Source organism: Haemaphysalis longicornis, unplaced genomic scaffold (genome assembly GCF_048455015.1).
Source record: "Haemaphysalis longicornis isolate Haplotype H1 unplaced genomic scaffold, Haemaphysalis longicornis Haplotype H1 scaffold_47, whole genome shotgun sequence".
In the NCBI taxonomy this organism is placed as follows: Eukaryota; Metazoa; Arthropoda; class Arachnida; order Ixodida; family Ixodidae; genus Haemaphysalis; species Haemaphysalis longicornis.
Window position 1 is genome coordinate 1,227,030 of NW_027526379.1, and position 24,062 is coordinate 1,251,091.

The 24,062-nt window shown below is 46.8% G+C and overlaps 1 protein-coding gene and 1 long non-coding RNA gene across 2 annotated transcripts; one reads left to right on the top strand and one right to left on the bottom strand.

Moving 5' to 3' along the window:
- Positions 1-2,604: 2,604 nt before the first annotated feature.
- LOC144137705 (uncharacterized) lies at positions 2,605-13,132 on the top strand. The gene is made up of 4 exons (XR_013315713.1): positions 2,605-2,735; positions 4,326-4,448; positions 9,093-9,222; positions 13,011-13,132. It is a non-coding gene; the product is annotated as an uncharacterized LOC144137705 (long non-coding RNA).
- Positions 13,133-15,620: 2,488 nt separating this feature from the next.
- Positions 15,621-23,861, bottom strand: LOC144137706 (uncharacterized). The gene is made up of 2 exons (XM_077669645.1): positions 23,764-23,861; positions 15,621-18,308 (listed from the first exon to the last, which is right to left on the bottom strand). The coding sequence occupies exons 1-2, from the start codon at positions 23,822-23,824 to the stop codon at positions 17,059-17,061; spliced, it is 1,311 nt and encodes a 436-aa protein (XP_077525771.1). The 5' UTR covers positions 23,825-23,861; the 3' UTR covers positions 15,621-17,058.
- Positions 23,862-24,062: the final 201 nt, after the last annotated feature.

Below are 24,062 nucleotides of genomic sequence, written 5' to 3' on the forward strand. Positions count from 1 at the left end.
AACCTCGTTGAAGTGTGTAACATCGTGGCTTATTGTAAACGCTTTCACAGGGCCTTCCTTGATGTTTCAACTGATGAAACGAACTTCGCAGTGGCGGTCGCCTCGCTAGGGACTCAGAGCGCCGTAATGCCGCTGGCGGTCAAGTACGTCACACATGCGCATTGCCACCACCGCTGGCTATGGTGGCGGAAGGGACCTTCAAAAACGGTCAGCTACAACTCTTTATTGTTTACAACCTGTGGTGATTACGGATGAGGTTAGCACGTTGGATCCAAGTTCACTCTTGCTGGCATTCGGTGGGGCTAAGAATAGTGTCAAGACATTGGACGCCCAATCTCTCCCGTTGCGAAACGTATTAAGAGAATTCCCTTTGCACATTAATGTAACAACCCGCGTTGGAATGTCCCTCTTACACTCAGTGCCCAGCATGATTGGTGAACACACAAGCTCCGCTCCAATCCCTTCCTTGTTGAAGAAGTAACGCGACGACCGCCTTTCACACACACAAACGTAGATGGCCTCTTTGAAATTTTTGGGGTGTTATATTTTCCGCCCTTTGTTAACACTAAAGTGTCCTATGCCCGAATACACCAAGATCTCAGTGACGTCATGTCAGTCACCGAAGCGACGTCTCCAGAAAAGGTGCCATTGAAACGGTGGCGCCGGATTCGAGCCCACGAACTCTCTCGCGTTTCGCCACAACGGGAGGTATTTGGCGCTCTGCCCAATGCGTTTTCAACAGAGACGTGAGCAGCTCTACGAACGTGCCTTATGTCTTTCCCTATGACTCATTCAGATGTTGCTGCCGTCTAGGAGAGGCTAAGCGACGTATGATGCTAATGAGCGCCGAGAGTTGGTGCCTCCATGACAGGGTATTTGTGTACGGGGAACGCGGGTGAATTGAGACACTTTCCACGGTCGCGTTGCTGCCATGACCGTTATGTGTTTCACGCTCCTGCTACTGTGCATGTCATTAGAGAGTTATAGCAGATGGGAAAAACGGTTCCTGTACGGTACGCGGTACTTGTTACCGGACCGTACCGGGACGGCTGTTTTTAAGAGTTTTAGCAGACCGCAACTACCTGACATGCTACCGTGACAGGGAGCGACTTGGGCTGTACGTCGTTTGGCAATTATTTGGGATTCTGTTGCATTTCCTGTGCTGAAATATTAGTTTTCAGATCTCAAAAGCGCTAAAGGCAATATTAAAATATATATAACCAACGCCCTTACGGACATTCGAACTAGCGACTGCATGAAAATGAAGCAGGCAGTTTACCTCTACTCTATCGCATCAGAGTGCACCAGCAGGTCAAGCTTGGCTCTCAGTACATACGGCTGGCTGCTTCTAGTTTTTCGTTGTATATGAGAGTCCCTCGCACTGATACCACCTGTTCCTCTCTCGCCAATTTGTAGACGGGCCCGTAGCCGGATCGCGTTTATTTAACCTAAAAGATGCTATCGTAGATGCGTCGCACGACGACACAAGCCACGGAAGTTAGGTCGGGACCGTGTTTCGCTTGCTGCTTAAGCTGTCAGAATCGAGCGGATTCCAAGTGTTGCAACCTCATTTTTCTTAAAAGATGTCATATTTACAATACGTTCACCTAGACGTAGGGTTCTGCGCATGCGCGGTGGTGTCCAAACGTTAGACTTTACCGTAATGGAACCGTTTTTCCGATCTGCTATAACTCTCTTTTTTGGTTTTGTTGTCCCGGAATAACCCGATCGCAAATCCCACCATACATTCTGCTGGGAAATCAGGTGGGCATCCTGGGAAATCAGGTGGGCATGGTGATCAATACTGGAAACTTACCTGGGCAACGTTTTTAAAGCTGGGAGTAGGTGGGAATTATGGCGGTAGGTTAGGTGGGCACCTCGGCTATCCTGGGCAATACTGGTGGCCTTACTGGTAAACGTGACCCACTACAACCATGCTGGCGTTAATAGTGTTGACTGATCGGCTGCGATGGGGACGCCCTTTTTTCTCCTTGGCAATGCCCACCGTCGTTCGCCGTTAAAATGCGCTAACAGTGAATAGCGCCATGAGCGTTCGAAAAAAGCGGTATAGACATCGACAGCGCCCATGCAATTTGTTGTGAGCGGAGCATGTTTATATTCGCACGTAAAGTATTTGGAAGCTTAGCCAGTGATCATATACCTCCAGGCCTAGAAACGAAGCTTCACTTGAGTAAGCCGACTGCGTGCGCACAGGCGTGCATAACGCGAACTTATCTAATATATGAACTACAAGATGATATGCCGGGCTCTGCATGTATATGAAAAGATGCAACACTACGAAGCCAGCGAGAGAACCGCCACCGTCGTTCCTAGCCGTTGTCGCCTGCAGCCCCCGTCACGCCATGAAATAGCTCATGGAACACGTACTGTTTGCTTACAGAACAGGCTCTCAACTCCTGCTGGATGTAAGTGGCACCTGACCTTACCGTTCACCGACAGCTTAGGCGTCCATGACAATGCTAGAGTTTTATTTATTTTTGACGCGTTTTGAACGGCGCGCGTCACTCGACTCAGTTGGCCGCCGGCAGGGGGGCAGCGCGACACAAGACGACGGCGGCGACGTTTCGGCGGCTCGCTCAGCTCCCACCGTCATGGCTGCGTGCAGTGGTTCTACGATTCGGTGATTCGGTAAATGCTCAGCGGCGTGAAATTTCTGGTTACGTGATGACTATGGATTTATCTACCGGACGAACAAGTACGGCTGGTCAGTTAAGGTAAGTGAACCGTCGTTTACTAGTCCTGTGTATTTAACGGAGCACTGTTGTCGAGCCGGTGCCGGCCCTTAGGACTGACGTTCTGTGTGTGCAACGTATCGCTCACGTTGGTGTGCGATATCTATCATATCGGCGTTACGCAGATTTGGCATTTGACAAGCGACCTTTTCCGTCTTGTCACGTATGTTAGCAGCACTTGCTCCAAAGTTTGCGCCTTGGGTTGTGCGAAGTAGAATCATGTGTCATTAGTCAAACTGACCGCACCGAAAACGCTACCGCCTTGTTCTTCGCTATGAGCCACCCAAAAAATACCACTCCCCTCAAGCCTCCAGGTTATAAAAATAATGCGTAGCTGTGTAATCGGCTCTTTCGGGGAATTGAACACTAACTAACAAAAAAAAAGGTAAAACGCGGGGTGTGCCTTGAATTCAGTCTAGAGGCCCCCTAGCACGCTCCGCACTATGAATGTTTCAGTATTAATGTGTTCAATTATGAGCGTGAATAGTGTTGTGCGTCCGTCAGCCCCCTCGGGAATATGCATTTATACGAATTTTTATGCGACCACGTTGAAACATTGCGCGTATCGTGCCTCGTCTAGACGTTGGCGTGATACGGACGGATAAACAGCGTTGTTGTAACGAGGTGGCCGCTGCCTTGCGCGTGCTGTAAAGGTCGAAACTTTCTGTAAGTGGCAATAAAATGTGCGTTTAGACTCTCCATGTCGAAAGGGGTTGGCGTTCTGGTTCTCCCATGCCCATCCAAAGTATCATATTCCCCGCGAGCCACTCCTTTCATTTTATCCCTAATTGTGAAAAGTTACTTTGCAGAAGCGCAAGTGCTTCAAAAGAGCATGCCTGTTTTATGTGCGCTGGCTTTTTCGGTAGTGATCCGCGGCAATTGCAGTTCTTCTGATAGATACAAAAAAGAAAAACAGTAGTGTCGATATTTCCGTGAATTTTACGAAACCAGGGTGGTTTAAATTGGGAGGATCCCTCAAATTCGCGCATCCCGTAGTCTAGGTGCGGATTCAGTGCGTGGAGCCCCCAAACTAAAAAAGGGGTTCTCAGTTCTTTTTCATGGAAATGAATGAGCAGCTGCTAAATGTCTTGTGCATTCCATCTGGGAACGTTTTACCTTCAGACAAACTTCGCTGATATGTAAAGCCCAAGTTTTGCACCCCTGTTTACAACACTTGTGTGAACAGACCACATTCCCGCATGCCTCTACACATCTTTCGACTGGCGTAGCTTCTGAATGCGCAGAGCGTGTATATTTCAAAATAAATGTTTGCCTTATCATTTTATTTTTTGTGCTATCATTGCGGTAAATGTTACTGTTCTTACCAATAATTCTTGGAGAAAAATTAGGATCATTTGAAATATTGATTGCTGATATTCATGCCCCGTGGTTTTTGTCAGTTACAGCATGTTTACGCTCAGCCTAATGTTGTATAGGAGTGATTTTTATAATCTACCCTACAGTGGGCAAGGCAGCCTGGTGATCTCTGCGATTCTGCATTTTGGGTGCACCAGGTTCGAGGAAAAATGACTGCGTCTGGCATGTTGGTTGATAATAATCTGCATTTTGCAGGCCATTGGCCGCTTGCAGGCAGAGAAGTTGCTCTGAAGATAAAGAACGGGCACGACGTACTCCCAGTCAATGGACGAGACTTCTCGTGGGACGTCGAGTGTGTTCGGGCTTAGTAAAAAAATGGTGACCACATTGCTTTTCTGCAGTTCTGAATTGTCTTGCATTATGTGCCTTCTTCAATTTCAGTAAGCTGAATTAGCCTATTTGAGTTTAAGGATTGTTTTAAAAAGCATTTGAGCCCTAGCAGTGTTACTACTTTGCTTATAATGTTTTGACACAGATAAGGTTGACCGATCAGATGGCTAGGTAACATAACGAAGTCTAATTTCCAAACTTGCACCAACTTTGCACGCATCTAGATAAGTTATCACTGCTTTCATCATATTGCTGCCTAGAACTGTTTCAGTTTGTAATTAAACGTAACGAGGCTTGGAGTTGGCTTTTGGCTAGCGTGATGGTGTCTGCTTATTTACTTCGGTGTTTGTTCTTATGTTTTGGCATATCTTACAGCTTTTTAAGCCTGCAACACTGGTTGAGCAAAATAGTGAGCTTGATGTGCTCAATTTATTGTTAGTTTTCTTACCCTGTGAACAGTTTTGTTCCACCATGAACATGCACATAATTTAACCGCATTTTGAAGCAGAAATATAAGATGTTACAAGTGTCAAGTAAAAAAAGATGGAGGTAGTCTTGTAATAGTTGGCTTTGTCCAAAAAAACGAGGAGGAGAGCCGTCACGATACCACAGCCCGAATTGGGAGGCTAAGAGGTGTTGACGTACCTAACTAGCTTGTAATTAATATGGAGCTATAACTGCAAATTAGTTTTATGCATGACTAGGATGGCATGCACTTAATGATGGCTAAACGAAGTTATCGTTAATCTTCATGTGAGTGACCGCAAGCCTTTGAACTATAGAGAACAAGTTGCCAGTGGGTTATTCAGGATTAAGTGTTGCAGGTTTCAGGTTTCACATTTTAGCTGATGGGAACTGAGGGGCTCTTGGCCATGGCACGTTTTCTTATTTTTTCAAAGCAAGGCTTCTTTGGGCTTCATAATCACCCATGGCAACTTAAATTACTAATGTGGATGTGTGCCCCCTCTCATTCAATGGTTAGTCTAGCAGCAGACATCACATCTGGAAGTGCGGTGAAGCATGGTGATGGTGATGAACAGTAAAAAAGGAAAAAAAAACCATCAGATGGCCCACCATATTTTCTTTTTTCTACCGGGCCTCTCTTCATTAATGATCTCCACGTATGCTCTGCTGGTTCATTATGTCAGGGTGACGTGGGCATCTAAACAAACATGCTTATTCTCATCTCAGTGCTTAGAAAGCTTTTGCTGCTTTCCAGCTCTGCACTTTTTCATCCCCACTTGTTTGGCAGTTCCAGTTAATTAGTAAAAAAAAAGCTTGCGAAGAATCGGACAAACATATTTGATGCTGACCACGCTGCAAGCAAATGTTTACCAATGAGGGAGTAGAGGAAAATAACCTTTGCCGGCTGCAGGCTAGTCTCGAGAATGTGCACCTGCTTCCAGGGTGTAATGGACCTCGAGGTCCTCCGGCTGCCAAGCCGTCGAGAGAGAGCGGAGAGCGCACGTCAGATGATAATGAGGGCTTTAATGGAACTGCTCCGCGTGGAGCGCGTGCCACCGCTCGGTTCGTGCTGGTGAAGATGATGATGATCAGCGTCGTCTGTAATGGCGCAGAAGAGGAAGAAGTTCCAACACTCTCCCCCGCCGACAGATGACGCAGGTGCGCTACATTTGAATGGTCTTCGCAGAGTGGGTGTAATTCTTGCTTGAGCGAATATGGCTTAGCTGAAAACTTCGGCCGACGAAGCATCGCCAATGTCGTCTCTTTTTTAGTCGGTGACTGGTACCCAGAACCTCTTGCGCACTTTGGTCAGAATGTCTCGTACTTCCCCATGGAGGACCTGTGCGTGGGCGTGCTGGATCACGAGAGATGTTCGGTTCTTTCTTGGTTCCTTTTTTCAGGTGATCTCGAGTCGTTGTTTCATGCCTTCGCACAAGCTTGACACTGTTTTCTAGCTTTTCCGTTGAGCTGGGGATCCGCATCGTCGCAATAGCAAGGCTATTTCCTAGGTCGAAGCTTGGTTTCCACGGGGAAACCTCTTGTAGCTCATTCGTCGCTTCGACGGCCTTTTTTACTCGTGTCATAGCCAGCTTGGTGGTGCCCCAGCTTTGTTTGATCTTCCATTTGGCGCATATGCCTCCAAATTGCGTCGAACGGTTCAGAACCTTCGACACCTCGTTGGCTCCCACGCAAGCACGGTGCACGATAACGTTGGCACAGTGCGTGAAATTTGCTCCTACTGCCAGTGGGCCCTGTACAGTCCAGCCCAGCAACGTTTCCACGGCTTTGAGCTTCGTGGTCAGTGGCTTTACATTGCCGGTTACTAGCTCCCAGTAGTGGTCCGCACCAATCAGGATCGATATTTTGATTTCACCGAATCGCTGTGCTCTGAGTCCCCTTGTGTCCAAGCTCATTTCTCTCATCTTCGTGATGACTTGGTCGTCCGGTATGGGAATATGCTCGTTGCCTAGTGCGTCAATTTCGAGCGCGTCAATCTGTACCGTCCTCTCTGTCTTTTCGGGAGCGATGAACACACGTACTTTTCGCAGGGTTCTCGTCTCATTTTTACCTCCAAAGAGGCCAACAGTCAAGGTCTCCTCTTCTACAAACTCGCACCCTAGTTTCTTGGACGCTTCTGTAGTGATGAAACTGCGTTGGCTTCCGCCATCGAAAAGAATTCGGTGGCGTCCCGAGGATGCGGAGCCCGCGGCTGTTGCTGTTAAAGTTTGGAGGAGGACCGTGGGGCCCGTTTGCCGAGAAACCAGGCTGACCGGTGTAAAGGCAACGTTGCGGCTGCTCTGGGCGTCTGCAGTGCACATGGTGGTTGCATGCTTTCGAGCACACTTGCCGCACCGTAGTCGACCTCGGCAGTCCTTGGACAAGTGGCCTTTTTTCAGGCATCGGAAGCATCGACCTTCCTTTGTGAGCAGCTGTTTTTTTCGCGTGAGGTTCCATTGATCGAAGTTGCAGACCTCTGAACGATGCTTCGTCGTCTGGCAGAACAAGCACCGTTGAGGGCTGTTCACTGAGGTCTGCAGAGATGATACGGTGTGTGCATTCCGAGGTCGCTGTTGTCTAGGTGGCTTTTCTTGTGCATCACCGACGACCGCAGGTCTTGCTCCTGTATATTGCTCCAAGGCTTCTCGACACTGAACTTGTCGGTCGATAAAGTCGAGAAGCTGCTGAAACTCTTGTTCGGGTTGTGCCCTTTGGTGCTGTGGATCGCCTACAGCTTGAGTTGAGGTGAATGTCGTTGAAGGCGTCGGTGGGCTGAAGTGTTCATAAAACTTTAGAACCAAGTCGCATGGCAATACTCTGAAAAGGATCTCCCGTAGCATTAGGCAGTATTTGGCGGGACTAGTGCCAAGTGCCTTCAAACTTCTCACGTGTACTTGGACCTCGTCGTAAAGACGGCGAAGTTGATGTACGTTCGATGACGACGAAACTGGTCGCAAGTCCAGAAGGCTTCTGAGGTGATCTTGAACGATGAGCCTTTCGTCACCGAAGCGCTTCTTTAGGATGTCGATGGCGTCTTTGTAACACTCCTCCCTGGCCTGGAGTCCAGAGATGGCCGATGCGGGAGCTCCGGTCAGGAGCGTGTTCAGATAGTTAAACTTATCTGCTGTGCTCAGGTCGTCGTTGTTGTGCACAGCCGACGTGAACTGCGTCCAAAAGCGCTGCCAGTTTTTTCTGTTTCCGTCAAACTTTATGAGGTCAAGCTGAGGCAACCTAACCTTGCTGGGGATCGGTGTCTGGTAATTCGGCGGTCGCGTAGGTCTGGATGCCAGCGCATCTTGCAACGTGAAGCGCAGGGCCGCTGACGTGTTCACGACCTTGTCACCATATTTGCCCGCGTCCGACGTCTCGCTTTCGAGTAGGCTGTCTGGTGTCTCGTCAAATATGAGGTCGTCCTGTTTCTTTATCTGCTGATGGAGCGCTTCGATTCGTTCAAGCAGAACGCTCACCTCGGACGCCGAAATTCCAGGTTGCCCTCGCAGTGCCTCTTCCGCTTCGGTTATTATGCCGTCCAGTTGTGAGCGGAGGCTCTGGCGACGTCGGAGTAGCCGTTCCATAGCGGTCAGCTGGCGGCCGGGGATTCTGGGGCCAAGGTCGCAGGTGTCGCGTTGGTTCACTGGCTTGCGCGGCTCCGTGCGTCGATGAGGTTGGCCTTGTCTTGAGATCCCGGGTTTCGGCACCATGTAATGGACCTCGAGGTCCTCCGGCTGCCAAGCCGTCGAGAGAGAGCGGAGAGCGCACGTCAGATGATAATGAGGGCTTTAATGGAACTGCTCCGCGTGGAGCGCGTGCCACCGCTCGGTTCGTGCTGGTGAAGATGATGATGATCAGCGTCGTCTGTAATGGCGCAGAAGAGGAAGAAGTTCCAACACAGGGCTTTCTCGTAAAACAAATTGGTGGCAGATTTGCGGTGACAATAGAATATGCTACTAAGATCCACTGCACTTCTGTCCTGATAATTAGTGCCTTCTGGTGCACAATGCAACAATTATTGCCTATAATAGCATTGCTTGGAGCAGCCAGCTGACCACACGGCTAACCATTTTTCTTAGGAACATACGGGGACTTTCAATGCATTGCATTGGGCCTTTATGTTTGCATTTGAACTGTTTCAGTATATTGAGCCTGATCCTCATTTGTATCTGCTTTTAGCAGTTGCAGTGCCGGTGCGACCACCACCAGGTTCGCTTGCTGGAGGAAAGGTGTTGCTGAAGCTGTGGTGTCTCCTCTTCCCTTCCTCCTTGGGCCAGTTTTGAGAATGTTTGCAGCTGTAGATGGACAGGTAAGCAGAATTTTTTCCCTTGTCGTTGCTGTACACTAATGAATCATAAGGAGCCAAAAAAACAGAATTTAGCCTGCAATTTAAATCTCGGCAGCACTTTTCTTTTAACTTACAACTTCAGCTGGATGCATGCACAGCACTCAAGAGCAAAGTTCTATGAACAGTTATTTCATAGAAAATATTGGTTCTTAAAGTACAACTGCACTTGAATGCTGTCAAGTCGACGGCCATGCAAGAATGCTGTCTAATAGTCGACATGAAAAGAACGGTAGCGTCAGCAACTGGTTTAAAACCTGATTGCACACAGCACAGACGGTCCAATAAATTGGGGTTTTGGTAACCGATACTGAGAACGGCAGCCGCTCCCGACAGCCTGCAGATACGTGCCGGAAGTGGCTTGTTTCACACTTTTCTTTCTATGGAAGAACAATACTTTGTCGTGGCTAATTATGTCCAGTGAAAAAGCAGTGAAAAACGTGTACAGTAAGAAGTGTAACGTGTTCCTAACACACAAGTCGCAGTAGACAATGTGGCCTGTGTACTAGCCTTGGCGCTTCGAGTTTACGAATAGTGGCCTGATTGCAGCAGCTATTTGTAAGAGATGAATGACCTGGTTTCAATCGTGTACGCATAAAAATAATCTGCAAGAAGCAGTGATACAGCACTCCAGAGTTTTACCGTCGCACATTTCAATAGCTGTCCTGCAATAAGCTATTTTATTAACACTGTTTTCTCAGTTGCATGTGCTTGGTTATGGCTTACTTCAAAAGCATTAAACAAAAATTTTGGGTAGTTTAGAATTTATTTTAAGAAGCAGATTTGGTTGCGGATGCTGCTTGCTACATTATTGTGTACGCGTAGGCCCGGCCAGAACTGGGAGCGCTGAAGACCAGCCGCCCAGGTGGGCAGTCGTGTTTGATCAGCCATTTCATACTCGTGGTGATGATGGCACTGATGATGATGATGGTGCTGGTACAAGACTTCCCCCCTGGTGCGCAGTGTGATAAATAGAAATGAAAGCACGTTATGGTCAATCTGCCAGTATATACTCATAGACACTGGAATGCTGGACTACGGACTGGCTTTCATGCAGCATTTTTCTCCCATGCGCGCTGTTTGAACAGTGCAACTATTGTAGCTGGCTGTAATGCGTGGCGCTAATGCATTTAAAATACCCAAAAAATGCCGAGTGCTCGTGAGCGTGTGCCTCGAGTAACCGCCAACTGACCCCTGCATGCAGAGTGCCTTTAGCAAAAAAAAAAGAAGTAAAATGTTGGAGGAGTGCCTCGGGTTGCCTAGCGACCAGCAACGCCACAGTTGCTAAACACCTGCTCCATGAAACCTCGACGCAAATCGAGGAAAGCAGCGCATGCGTCGTGCATGTAAGCGCACCACTGCGCCCCAGCTGTTGTCAAGTGGCGCATGCAGTGCTCGTCAAAAGGACCACGACGATATTTTTGCATATGATGACTACTACTACCACAGTGCAAAGCATCGACGGAACATGTAAACAGACAATTTCAAACTTGTACAAACGTGTGCTGCTGGGTTCTGCAGCGTTCGCGTAGAAAGAAATCCTGCAGCTTCAGTATGGCTCAATCCTTGCATGACTTAGTGCAGTGAAAGAAGCCAAATGTCGGTGAAACATTAACATTAATCAACTTAATTAGCATCCCAGACACCAGACCACACAGCCAAATGGTTGAGAGCAAAGGAGTTCAAAAAGTTCTTTAGCAAACGATTGTCCCTCTGTGCTCTCCATTACCCGTCGAGCTGCATTAATTGATTGTATGGTGTATTCGCCGACGCTACAAAGGCGATGAGGCACACTGTAGTGGAGGGCTCAAGATTAATTTTGACTACCTGGGGATCTTTAATGTGTGCCAAAATCTTGGAACATGCACGCACTTATGCTTTTCACCTCCAATTAAAAAAGTGGCCACCGCACACATTGGGCTTCATTGCAAAGTTGGTTGGCACGCATACGTTGTACATTCATCACTGAGTGGTCATTCCTCTTTTGGGGTCTAACGATGACACCAAGCCAAAAAAAAATTGCTTCCAATCCACGCTTTAAAGGTGGTTGGAAAGCAAAGCTGTAAACGACACCCACAACGATTGCCCATGCCGTCACTTGAATTCACAAACGTGGCAGTGCAAAGAGTGAAACCACATATTCTGCCAGCCGTTATCTGGAATTCACGGGGGCGGCGTCCCGATTGCAGCAGCGTTGGCCACGGCCGGGCTAGAGCGCCGGACGCCGCCGCTGTATCCCGGCCGTGCGTCAGCAAAAAGAAAACGGTGACGAGCGTCTTTCTAAGGGTGAGACAGCGGAACCTCGTCATTCTGATGAGCTAGCTAGGGGCTACACCACTGCACGACACAAGCGCACACACCGAAGCAATTCGGCATGTGAGCTTAGCGATTCCCATTTATACCGATAACTAGTTAGCTTAGTAAGGTTGAGAATTGCGAGAAAGCTGAGGGAACTTTTATAATCGCTATTTATCAGATCCTGTTGATTCTTTTGCCTTCTGTAATGCTTGTTAAAACATAACCAAATTTGTATTCAGTAATTTAGAAAACAGAGTCCCATTTGTGGCAAGCACTGCGCAAAAGGTAACGTTTCTCTAGTGACCAGATGTCTGTAAAGGGATCTGTACATTTTGTTTTCCTGCACTCCAAACCAATCCTAAACGTATCTTTGGTGTATGGCCACTTAATTCTGTTGTATCTGGGTTACCCAGGAGGTGCTGTAGAGCAAGTTAGAAAAGTCGTGTGAAGGAAGCGTGCAATGTACGCGAAGCTGCACAAGAACAGGCCCAAACAACCGTCGCTAAAGCAGATGACAAAGCCAACGGAATGGTTTAGCCAACGTGCCCGCCGGGGTGCACAGCTCCGAAAGCAACTCCGGCGTTCGGGGAACGCTGGGTAATAGCGCCCTTCACCGCTCCATCTACATAGTGCTCCATGAGTGAAAAGGGCCCTCCTCCTCCTCCTCAGCCACGTTGGGAGTTTGTTGTTGCGCACTCCACGAAGAAACCGTTGGCTGGTAGAGACAGAAAGCTTTCTTTAAAACTTGTCCGCATTTCAAAACAACTACACATAATACTTGGCCGAGTTTCCAAGCATAACCAGGCATAATCTTAGTTGAACCAAAAATAAGCTAGGTGGGGCGGCCGGCTTTGCTCTTTGCCCATCTACGCGCCACTAGGGTAAAATTGGCCGGGAATCCAACCCATGCCCTTGTGCTCGGCAGCGCAACGCCTTAGCCACTGAGCCACTCGGCGGGTGTGTGTTATCTTTTGGCCTACCAAAACTTCAATAGTATAGCAGCGCAGTGGTTCGCAGCCATGACTGCCCCAGTGACCCCTTCTTGGCTTGCGAAACAGTGGGGACCCCACGATTGAGCATATGTTGATCGGTGTCATTATGTCAAACAATTTGTACTTGTATGTACAAGTCTTTGAACAGTTGAAACAGTGGCAGGGGAAAAGTTTTGAAATAGGCTTCGCGGACCCCTGAAGTGCTCTCGCGGACCCCCGTGGGGTCTGCGGACCCCCATTTGAGAATCAGTCGTATAGCATGTTGCAGAGCACGACAACATTTATTTGATCAAATCTTTGGATTTATGTGACCAGTAAAGTTTGGCTACATTATTTAGCTTTCTAATAAAGTAAGGTACAACCTCAACACAGGATATAGTACTTTATACCTGATTCAAAGAGCGCAAGTTGATCAGTTGGGATTTTAAAATTAATTGCTTTGTTTTTTAATTGCAAGTGCAGATTGGTCCAAATGTGGATGGGCCTGACGAAAAATGGACGTGGCTGATGCGGAACACATCCTATGGAGACTTCTGCCGCGATCTGGCAACCCTACAGAAGCGGCGGTACAGGATGGACAGGGCAGACCTTCTACAGCATGGCATGGGCGATAGAGAAGACAGCATCTTTCATCAATGTGGAACTTGAAAAAGTATGTGAACATCTATATTATCGTGCGCTTTTTAAAAAAATAGGTAAAGATTATATTGTCAATTCATGTAATATTTAGAGCATATAAGATGTTTCCAACTGGCTGACACGCCAGTTTTGAGTTGGTATTTTTACTGGGGAATAGGTATTAATTACAGAAAAAAAACCTGTTCCCAGCTCTTCAACTTGAGTTCAGGCTGAGGGGTAGTTTCTAGTTAAAAAATGGGAGGGGACTTCAGACATTTATGATTGTGGGAAACAACACGCTGGAAAAGAACAGGACAACAAAAAGGGGAAGAACACTAGTCCTGACTCGAACTAGTGTTTATTAGGCAACAGAAAGAATGCGCATATACATGCAACTACGCACCTGCACAGAGGGAGAAGAAAAGACGGATGCAGCTTTGCATAGGATAATGCGCTAAAAAGACATGAAGTTGGAAGAAAAGGGGTGTGGAGAGGGGCTGACACTGTTATAGAGCAGTATCTGGTAAACGACACGCATTTTACAAGGCACAAAAGCACGCGTGTGCTTGACTTTGGAAGTTGTAAAACTGGCGTTATGTGGACGCTTTTTGTTCACCAACGAACAAAGCCTGCCTATTTTGTTCTTAGCTGAGAAAAGGATTTGCACGCCATATCGAGACCCCACATTTTTCAGCCCATGTGCCATCTTGTGCATGTAGGGCATGACCGCACGTTTCACGAGTTCCTTTGCTGAGTTGTCTTGCCGTACATGCACAAAACGGCACGCAGGCAAAAAATGTGGGGTCCCTATATAGTATGCAACCCTTTTACTCAGCTAAGAACAAAATAGGCCGGCTTTATTTTTTTCATTGGTGAACAACAAAAAAACGTTCACATGGTGTAAACACACGTGTGCTTGTTGCCTTGTAAAATGTGTGCCGTTTACCCAATACCGCTGTCTTGTGAAGGAGAGTACATGGGGCAGGTGGAGCTCTTCGTAAATGTAAGACTAGAAGCGCACTCGGGGACGATAAAAGATCGCACGTACGCAATTTCACCTGCAACTTGCAATAAGTGTGGGTGCAAACCCTGTTTCGATGATAGCAAGGGGCACTTCGAGCTTAGAAATGGAATGGTTAGGGAGATACTAGAAGCCTTTTACGTGAACATTTAAAAAGCTGACTGCGTAAGCCACACCTTGATTACGCTCCTCAAAAAAGAAGCCAAGATTGTCGGCCATATGCTCAAGTGATTTCTCAACCCCCTCTACACACGCTTTATCCTGTGTTTTCTTGTTTTTTCAGTGCAATATTGTTTGCAAAGGTGCATCAATATTTTCTTCTCCCTCTGCGCATGCGCGCACCTGCATGTGTTTTTCCATTTTGCTAATACAGGTTGCGGGTCAACGCTTGTGTTAGGCCTCTTATTGTTATACTATTCCTTTCCACGCCCTGTGGTTTAAGTATATTAATGAAAGGCAGAAAATATTTTTGGTGAGAACTATATTTCCCGTAGTTTTTTTTTTTTTGTCAATGGTTTTCACTCGTTCATCCTTAAACCAGGCTGAGTTCATATATCAGAATAAGAAGGCGACTTAAAATGTTAATAAGAAGGAAAGAGGATGTTTTATTGCGAACAAACAAAAAATGGAAGGTCTGTGTGAGTTTCCTTGACCAGATATGTGGCCTGCCTTCTACTTTCAGAATCCCCTGGTGAAATGTGTGTCAACTATGCCCTCAAGTACCTGTGGAGGTTATTTACAGGGGCGAGCCGCCGTGAAAAGAGGGTCTGTGCACAATAAAATGAAGCTGTGGTGTGAGCGCACGGTTTCGCATTACTTTTTCCACATTAAGCAGCAAGTGTCCCGGCAGCCACGCATTCTATGCATATTCTGTCAAGACAGCTGCCATTCCAGAAAAATTCACGACCCACTATTCTCCCTGTGACGCCTATGCCCGCTAGAAGGGTATGCCGCCATCTGTACCACCATGCCCCCCAAGTGACGCCTAAGCCCGCTAGACGGGTATGCCACCATCTGTACCACCATGCCCCCCAATAGTGCCCGATAGTGCCCGCCAATGCCCACCAGTGGCGTGCCCGATAGTTCCCGCCATTTGGCATGGCGGGGTCTCCACTACAATAATCCACTATTTTGACCGGCAGCAGCTTCCGCTATGCCCGGCGTGGCGGGATTTCGGACAGGGAAACCTGTTATTTTTTTTTTTTCGTGCGTGTCGACGTGACTTCGTCTGACTGGGTCAGGCGCGCGAACCCTTCGTGCAGAAAGGGGATTCCTTTAACATTCAACTGCTCCTGCGAAGGCCGATTCCTATGAAAGAGGAATCAGCCACAATTTTTTATTTGTGTTTGGTGTTCTTGCTGTTTATAATGGGAGTTACATTTTGTAGGCAGTCGGTCGCCGCTGACACTTGCGCATATCATGATGATGTCTTTCTGGCTCGAAAAGGTAATAATACACAGTGGTTAGATGTGTTTACAACATTGTATTGAGTATTACGTTCATAGATGCTGTGTTTCATGTCGTGATTTGTTTTCAATTCTGTAACACACAGTTGCCACACTTTTTCCTTTCCTCGTCGTTATTGATGTGCGAATTTTCTTTTCACATGGCAGCCGTGTTGCCATGTCGCGGATGAAGGTCGCCGTTGCAAAAATACGCCAGGCTTTCACCTTGAAAACACGCTAGCAGATTGAAGTTCTCCGAGAAATGTTCATTCGTCTTGAAAACACCGACAAGTACATAACGACGAACACCACCGCATACGCCAGATAAAATACAATATTAAAATATATTTTCATCAAAGCCCACGTCCTAGAGACGCTCTTCAAAAACTTCATTTCACTCCTATGCAGATCATTCGACGTGCCGCTAACACAATCATCGTTCTTCTTTGTTCTTTTTGTATGTGGTAAGCCTCCCGCATATGTCTCGCTCCTTTGTCGCAGCATAGACACAATATCCTTAGTGGCAGCAGAAGAGGCTTGCAAGCCCACGCCGAGCACTGGAGGGAAAGACGCTCACTTGCGTGATTCCTGATTAACACTAAAGAACCGAAGATATTTGCCTGTCCTTGTGTCCTCTTCTCTGTGGTGTTGGGTATACCGAAATACAGATGCGCATGGCTGTTGGTACTGGGTGCACTATGCTTGGGTTTTCTGCACCGCAGTCCGCCGCTTTGCAGTTTTGACTGGTCTATTGGCGTAAGCGACGATTTTTTACGTGACCCTGTTTGTCGAGCATACCCCATGTTTGACGAAATGATTACTTTCTACCGGAACAAAAACAAGCCAGGTGCAAGTACGGTCAAAAACAAAGCAACGGCGGACAGCGGTTCCCGGCTGCGTGTGGTATGGCCACTTTAGGAGACTGACGGAAATCCAGTCTGGAGAGCCTAATGACGCACTAGGAGTTCGTATGAATACCCGCCATTGTGACGTCATAGCAGACGTCTTGGAAACAGCATTTTTTGGGAGAATCAAAATTTCAACCTAAATTGACTAATTTCTCAGTGAATACGGCATACCTTGCTGCCGGACAAATACTGGGGGCACTATAAAACCCGAAATCTTTGGAATATTAACAACACGTGTTTTATCGGCATGGCCCCTTTTAACGCTGAAGGCACAATACAATATATTCGGGTTCTTCAACCTAAAATATAAAAAAGGGATTTTTTACGTCCGTTGATGCATTTGCTTCAAAGAAACATTTTTGTGTGTAAATGTATTTTGTCCTAAAAACACCGGAATCCTGCTACAAGCCAGAGGGCACGAGGGCGTACCTCTATAACTGAATACATGACCTGTCCAACTTTATTTTCTCTTCAATAACATCGCACATTTCTACCAGAAGCAGGGTGGGGAGTGGTGCCTACTCCCATGTAGAGTTGTTGACGGTATGTGTAACACAGTATCTTAGATGCCTGAAATTTTTCTGACGGCCACGCATAATGTTCGCTACGATGACAACATCGATTACCCCGTTGCCGAGAAAATAATCAGTGGCAACAATTCCGCTGCAATCCAAGGATCTTTCTCTGACAAACTCCGTCACCATATGGTTGACCCACTGGGCCGCGCGACGAATGTCGACGAGAAATTCCGGAAATGATGGCGTCAATTCGGCCATGATTGAAGTCATTCGGCCTTCTTCAGGCATACAAGCCTCCGTCTCTAGATACTTGAACAGTCCGTCTGGACTGCGGGCATTAGGCCATTTTTGTTTTATTCCAGGTACCAAATACGTGGCACCGTGTGCCGTGAAGTTTGCGTTATAGAATACTAAAACGTGACCACTTTTGGTTTTGTTTTGCGTACAACCGCCAAAAATGTCTCCCATCTCTCTTTGCCAGACATTTCCTGGCAGAATAACACCACGCAGCTCGTCGACAATCATTTTGACTAACTTTTCATGCCTGGATTTAGTTTTTCGCGCCTTTGGATGAAATCCTTTTGTGAACCTGTGAAAATCCAAGAGCACGAGTTCCCCAGTCGCTAGCACGAAGTCACGAACTGTTCTAAGCACTTCTTTTACGGTAAGCGGTCCGCGGGTTCTGTGGTGAGTAATGTAAAAATCTCGCCGGCAGTACTGTACTCTCAAGTCCAAACTCCGTATACCGTACGCCAGCTGTTCGGCAATGCTCCTGTCCTGGTTATAAACTAACCTCTCATGGGGCAAGGTGTACCCGGAATGGTACATGCCAGAATTATGCGTTCCAGGGATAAGGAGATCTTTTAGGCTTAACATCGACAACTCGCAACAGTGATTCCGCATCCAGCGAGGCTTCGGGGTAAAACAAGATGAATGCAAGACATTTTCGCGACCGTTCTCCGTTTCTCGAAGTATAAGAGCCCAATACCCAAGACATTCCCCTTTCATCAATGTGTTCGACTCGAACTCAGGTGCCTCAATGGATGTCGAACATGCTCCGCTGGTCTGGTTCACATAACACACAAAGAGAAGGTCAGACGGGGATGTCGGCTGCTCTTTCTTTGACAGCGCAGCTAAAATGGTGTCTTCATTTTCGTACTGAATGCGGAACCAGTTGATCTCAAAATATCCGTTTGTCCAAGGAGTATTGAATGAAGATATCGTAAGGTATACACCGGAGCCCGGGAGACCTGCAAACAACAAAAAAAAGACATTCTAGGGGAATTCATCTTCGGAAGTAATTTTTCAAAATACAAAATACAATGGCTCGGATAAAAAGCTTCCTCTTAAAAGATGTGTATGCTAGTGGCAGAGACCAAATTCAAATGCATCTTTTCCACCAACACAAGTATTTGTCAGTGTGCTCAGTTCTGGTATGTAGTCGCTAGGCGAGTAGGAACGGCACACCGAGCGAATCAAGGGGATGTGAACAGACCTTGCATCAAAGTAGGAATGCATTTTATTATTATAGTAGCGTTTTAACGCGCTGACGCAACACAGGCGATCAGGCGTGCCGTAGTGGAGGGCTCCGGATTAATTTTGACCACCTGGGGATCTTTAATGTCCGCCAAAATCTCGTACACACGGGCTCTTTTGCTTTTCGCCTCCAGCAGAAAAGCCGCCGTCGCGGCCGGGAATCGAACCCGCAACCTCGTGCTAAGCAGCGCACCGCCTTAGCCACTGAGCCACTGCGGAGGGTGAAGTAGGTATGCAGTTTTTCCTTCTAGTAGGCTAGCATCATATTAGTTAAAAAAATACTTTGTAACGCTCCCTGACTGCTAACGCCTTTAGTTACTTTATTGTGTCTTACTACATGATAATATAAAACGCGTGAAACAAGGACGGGATGAACAGGAGCACGACATCCCACACCGCTAACTACCATTCTGAATTTTTTTTCGTGCATGTATACTACATCCCATCGGCACGTGGTAACAAACTGGAGAAAAAAGATAAAAAAACGACACTATCGCTATAACACGAAAGCGGCTACTGACTGGTTAGTTCTCACCAGGAAATGCGATTTAGGATATAAAAAGAACTAAGTAGCGATTATGACCTCATCATACGCTCTCAAAATTTCCCGGGCTTATTGACCCCCGATTGGACAGGTGACGGCTCCTGGCGGTCTCCTCGAGTTTCTTGAAAATGGGAAAACATTTCCAATCATGGCAATGTATACAAAGATGCCCATCACTAGAGGTTCTGACGTAATCCCTATTCCCCGAATCCTATGGTTTATACTTTAGCGAACTGATAGATTTTATACTTTTTAAATTAAGAGGAGATGCTTCAAGCGACGCCGACTGTCCTCATTTTGTGCGACGTTCAAGTTACGACAAAGCTGGGACAATTTGACCGGTGCAGAAAATGCAACACTGGATCCTGCTGGCTTGGCGATGCGTTTCAAGTTGTGGCTGAGCTGGTCAATGTACGAAATCACATCAACTTTTTGTTTGCGAGTTGGATTCACCGCAACTTCTGAGCCAGCCGTGGCTCCTGCGGTCAGCTCTTTGAACACCTTTTATGCAATACAGCCTTTAGTAGACGCTCAGCCTGCTCAGAGAAGCTTGCCGTTGTCATGTGCCGGCATGGTTTGAAAAAGCATTCATAAGGTGCAGGGAAGCAATGGCTCTCTTGGCCAGCTTGGGATGAGCAGACCCAAACAGAAGGAGCGCTTGGTTGTCTCTATGAGCGTAAAGACAGAAAACATGATTCCAGGCAAAATGGAGATGTAGGTCTTGAAATAAAATGTTGCCCTCATGGTAGCACTCGCTATTAATGGCTAAGGGCTGACGGTGCTCGTTAAAACCGCAATGGCTCGCTCATCGGGGCTTAAAAAATAGTGTGTTGGACCTATGTATACTACCTGATACTCCTCGACGTAAGGGAGAACTTTATCACCATCGGTTTGTCCAGGCAATTGTCAATTTGTCTGTGCAGGTGCGCAAGGTGCAAATTCCTTAATAGAGGCGCTATGCAAGAGCCGATGCATGCGCCGTTACTCTCGTTAAAAAACACATAAATGGACATTAGGTGCAGGGATAAGAGCTGTAAAACCCACTTTATTTTTCCTTCCACTTTCTGTCGGTTCGTCCCGTCCTTGCTGGGCGCATTTTATCCGATCATGTCAGATGACCAAGTAGCGTGACGGTCGCTTTGATACTTAAAGTGATACGGCTAAAGTAATACGGTAAAGGCTTCATGCGCCGCATTAGAATTAATAACATGTAGAGCTCCGATGTCTAGAAGACAAAAAAAATCAAGGAACAAAAATAATGCTTCATGTGCGAACGTTTGAGCGAATACGTGAAGGGTCAGCATACGCGAATACGTCAGCACACCATCCGTTTCGCTGCTGGCAAGTGAAATTAATTTTCTGAGAGAAAATATTTGACCAGAGTCGCATATTTACAGGCATGCGCTCCGAGGTGCCGTGTGTATATATGCGCTTATTATTTTAAGAGAAATGTCAGTTTCTAGTCCACGCATAAAGCGCTACGTTTCCCCCTTAAGTCTGTTTGTCCTGTGCACTTAAGTGCTCTACTTTTAAATATTTGTGGATACCAACAAGCCCAACAACAAGCTTTACCGCATAAGAAGACGCCGGGTAGTAAAAGCAGCCACAAAAAATGGTATACCAGCCACAAGAAAATGCGCTTGCCGCCGACTTTATAATTCCCTTACTATAAAATTACATTACGAGCCAATATAGTTATATTACGAGCCTGACCAAAAACCACACTTTACGCCGCAGAGGTTATAGCAAAATCGGTTGTGGTTTGTAACTTTCTACTTCTCCGCCCGGCACTGGTCTGAGTCATATTCATGAAACGCCACCATAAAATAACAGAATAGATGTGCACACAATCCAGAAGCTTGCTTCGACGTAAAACATAGGGAGAGGACATGGTCTTTCCTATGTAAGTTAACATGAGTGCATGGCCATGTGCATGTTTCCGGGTCAGCCTTGGTATTGAAATCCATGCATCAGTCTCGATGTAATGAACATATAATTATTTTTGCAGCGGTTAGACTTCTGGGAGACGTTCACCAGTCAGTTGTGTCGTACGCCGGCGTCCCTCTAAACTTCAGCGCCTAGCTATTTACTATTTGGAGAAAATGTATTTCCCTCATGCTTGTTGAAAAAGAGTGTACGTTTTACGTGTTACATACAGAAGCCCTACCAAATTTAGCTACGTGCACCGGGAGGCGGACAGGCTTTAACAAGAATTACAAGCGCTACTTGCAAATGGCATAGTTACCTAGACACTACTGTCTCGCGAGCCGGACGGTATCCAGACCTTTAGACCCTTCATTCTCGAGGGGCAGTAGCAAAGGCATGCCATTTTGGAGCTGAGGAGTCAAGACGGAGGGTCGAAAGGGAGGACACAGTGGCGAGTACGCTGCCTGGCGTGCAAAGGTGGAAAGAGCGGGAAGAAGAAATTGAGAGGGTGGGTGGCGTATCACCAAATTATCCGCATAAATCTTGGAGGTATTTTCTCTTGTGAACTCTCCTGTTGCTCCTTATAAGCATTCATTACCAGCGCTCCCCACCAGCGTGATGTTTAAGATGCGCGCTACACAAGAGCAGCGGTGAGACCTGTTGGGGCAGTCGCCAGCCCGGGAAGTAGTCAGCCACCCAGCAAGGCCCTGCCTATTCAACAAAAAGATTTGGGAGAGTTGGTGATATGACTTCGACATCCCCGTTTCCGTCTTGTCGCACTTTTTACGATGTCGAAGGCCAAGCAGCCACTAGTATCGAGGGATCACGACAGCAAGTAACAAAACCGTTCGTCCCACCGTGGCGTGAGATGACTGATTGCCGCTCGTGAGCCTCTGTCTCTTGTTTTCGTTCTAGTTCCCCGCTTGAAGTTTTTTCACTGCAGTTAAATAAAGCCTGTCTTCTGATTCACCGCTATGTGCCGTAATGTGTTTTTGCGGGTCTGTTGCCTCCACCCCCCTGGCAGGCCGGACTACCTGCCATTTATAAGACACCCGGAGTTGCACTGGCCGGCCACACTTCGCCGCGTTAATCAGGTTGACTACCCTGATATCACCGTGCTTCGAACTGCCACCATGGGCTACGTCCGGACGTACTAGCACTTAGGCAAAAAAATAGAGTAACACTTCGACTTTCTTTTTCCTTGTAGTAGGAAAAGGCAACAAAAGTTAGTGCCCTTCCACTCTGTGATGACGGATGAGCTGCGAAACTTGGCACACTCCACTGACTGCAGGCAACAAAACACGTTTGTCAGCAATTTGCGAGCGAGCATACTTCCTAGCAATTATTTGAATGAAACTTTGAAGCACCCGGTCCTATGACGGATCGCTCGAGGTGCAGTGTGGCTACTAACGTGGTGAGATGTACATAGCTTTACTTATTACAATTGTATCATGAGTACAATGCTGCTAGAATTTACCAACATAATCACCATCCTTTGGACGGCTAACGTCTTAAGTTTTTTATCGTCTTTTGCCCCGTGTAGCCATCGTTCGTGTCTTTTGTATCCACTTATCTTTCGTAGTGTTTTGCTTTCATCCATAGTGACTTGTCCGCCTGGATCATGACCAACCAACTGCGGCATCATTATCTGCTCTCATGAAAACCAGGTGTCCTATATGGCAGCCTGAGTGCTCTTAACAAAAGTGGCCTGAGAAAACTGAACCGCCAAAAGAGTTCGGACATCGAATTTAGGCAAACATTCGAGTAGAAGTTGGACTTCCTGTTTCGCTGTAGTTGAGAGAGAGAAAGCGATTACACGTTTATTGATCTGTAAAGTTAGGAATGCATCCTTAGTTCGGGAAGACATGTGCTGACCGCGCCGTCTTGGTCCGGGTTACAAAGACTGCTTGGTCAAACAGGCAACTGTTACTCAACAGCATCTCCCAACGCTCAGAGGAAAGGCCAATTGGAAGGGGTGGTAGGTCGGGGCTTTCCTTGAAGTCCACAATGATATCGCGGAGTGTCCATAAAAGTATTCAGTCGACCACCGCACATGCCAAAACTCGTGCACTTGATCACCCGAAACACCTCGACATGTGCCTTACATGTGGCGAATAAAACTATGTACATTTCAAGGTGAAAGCTCACGTGAACTTTTCAAGTGATTTCCTGCACTGCTGTTATTAAGTATGTAAACGACACGATTAATCGTTTCCGTTGGTGTTATTCTAGTGACGGGTGTGCCTTTGCGGTAGTGTAATGAAGCATGGTGCCCATAACATGGTTCATTTTTCAAGACGTTTGACCTGGTGGCGTACAAATCAATGTAAAGCACACCAAAGCTAGCTATACATTTACCATTACTGGAAAATAATTATCGACCGCATAACATAAAACTGTTCTACTCTGCCATTCTGCTAAAAAGCTAGTGCTTTCACTTGGTGTGCTAATAGGTTTAGGTTCGTTAGACACCTTTTAATATAACTTTTGTGCAGGAGGGTTTTTATCAGCACCCGCTTTTTACCAACATCCACTTGAAGCCTGTGTAATGCAGTTTTCTAACGAACTTTTTTTTTATAAATACCAAATTTTAAATATAATTTTTATAATTATCAAAAAGTGTACACAGTTTTTTAGACGCCAGCTCAGCATTTAGCGTACCTAAAGCGTCTCGCACGCTAACTGAAATAATACCTCACCCATGCCGGCAGCTCCTCTTACAACGCCAACCACCTGTAATATAAGGAACACGGCATTCATTGCTGCAACGCTCAACCGCGCACCGTGCAACCATGCATTCGAAGACCGAAAGAAAACATCTGGAATATACCTTGTCTTGAAAGAATGGTCCTTTGTTTTGTCAAAGTGATATTGAGAACTCCCCCAGGGAAACCTTGTCCCTGGATTAGCGCGTCAGGTGTTTGGTTGTGAACTCTTTCCAAGCAGGCAGACTATTTTCTCAACCACACTATGCCACCAAAAAAATACGTCATGTTTA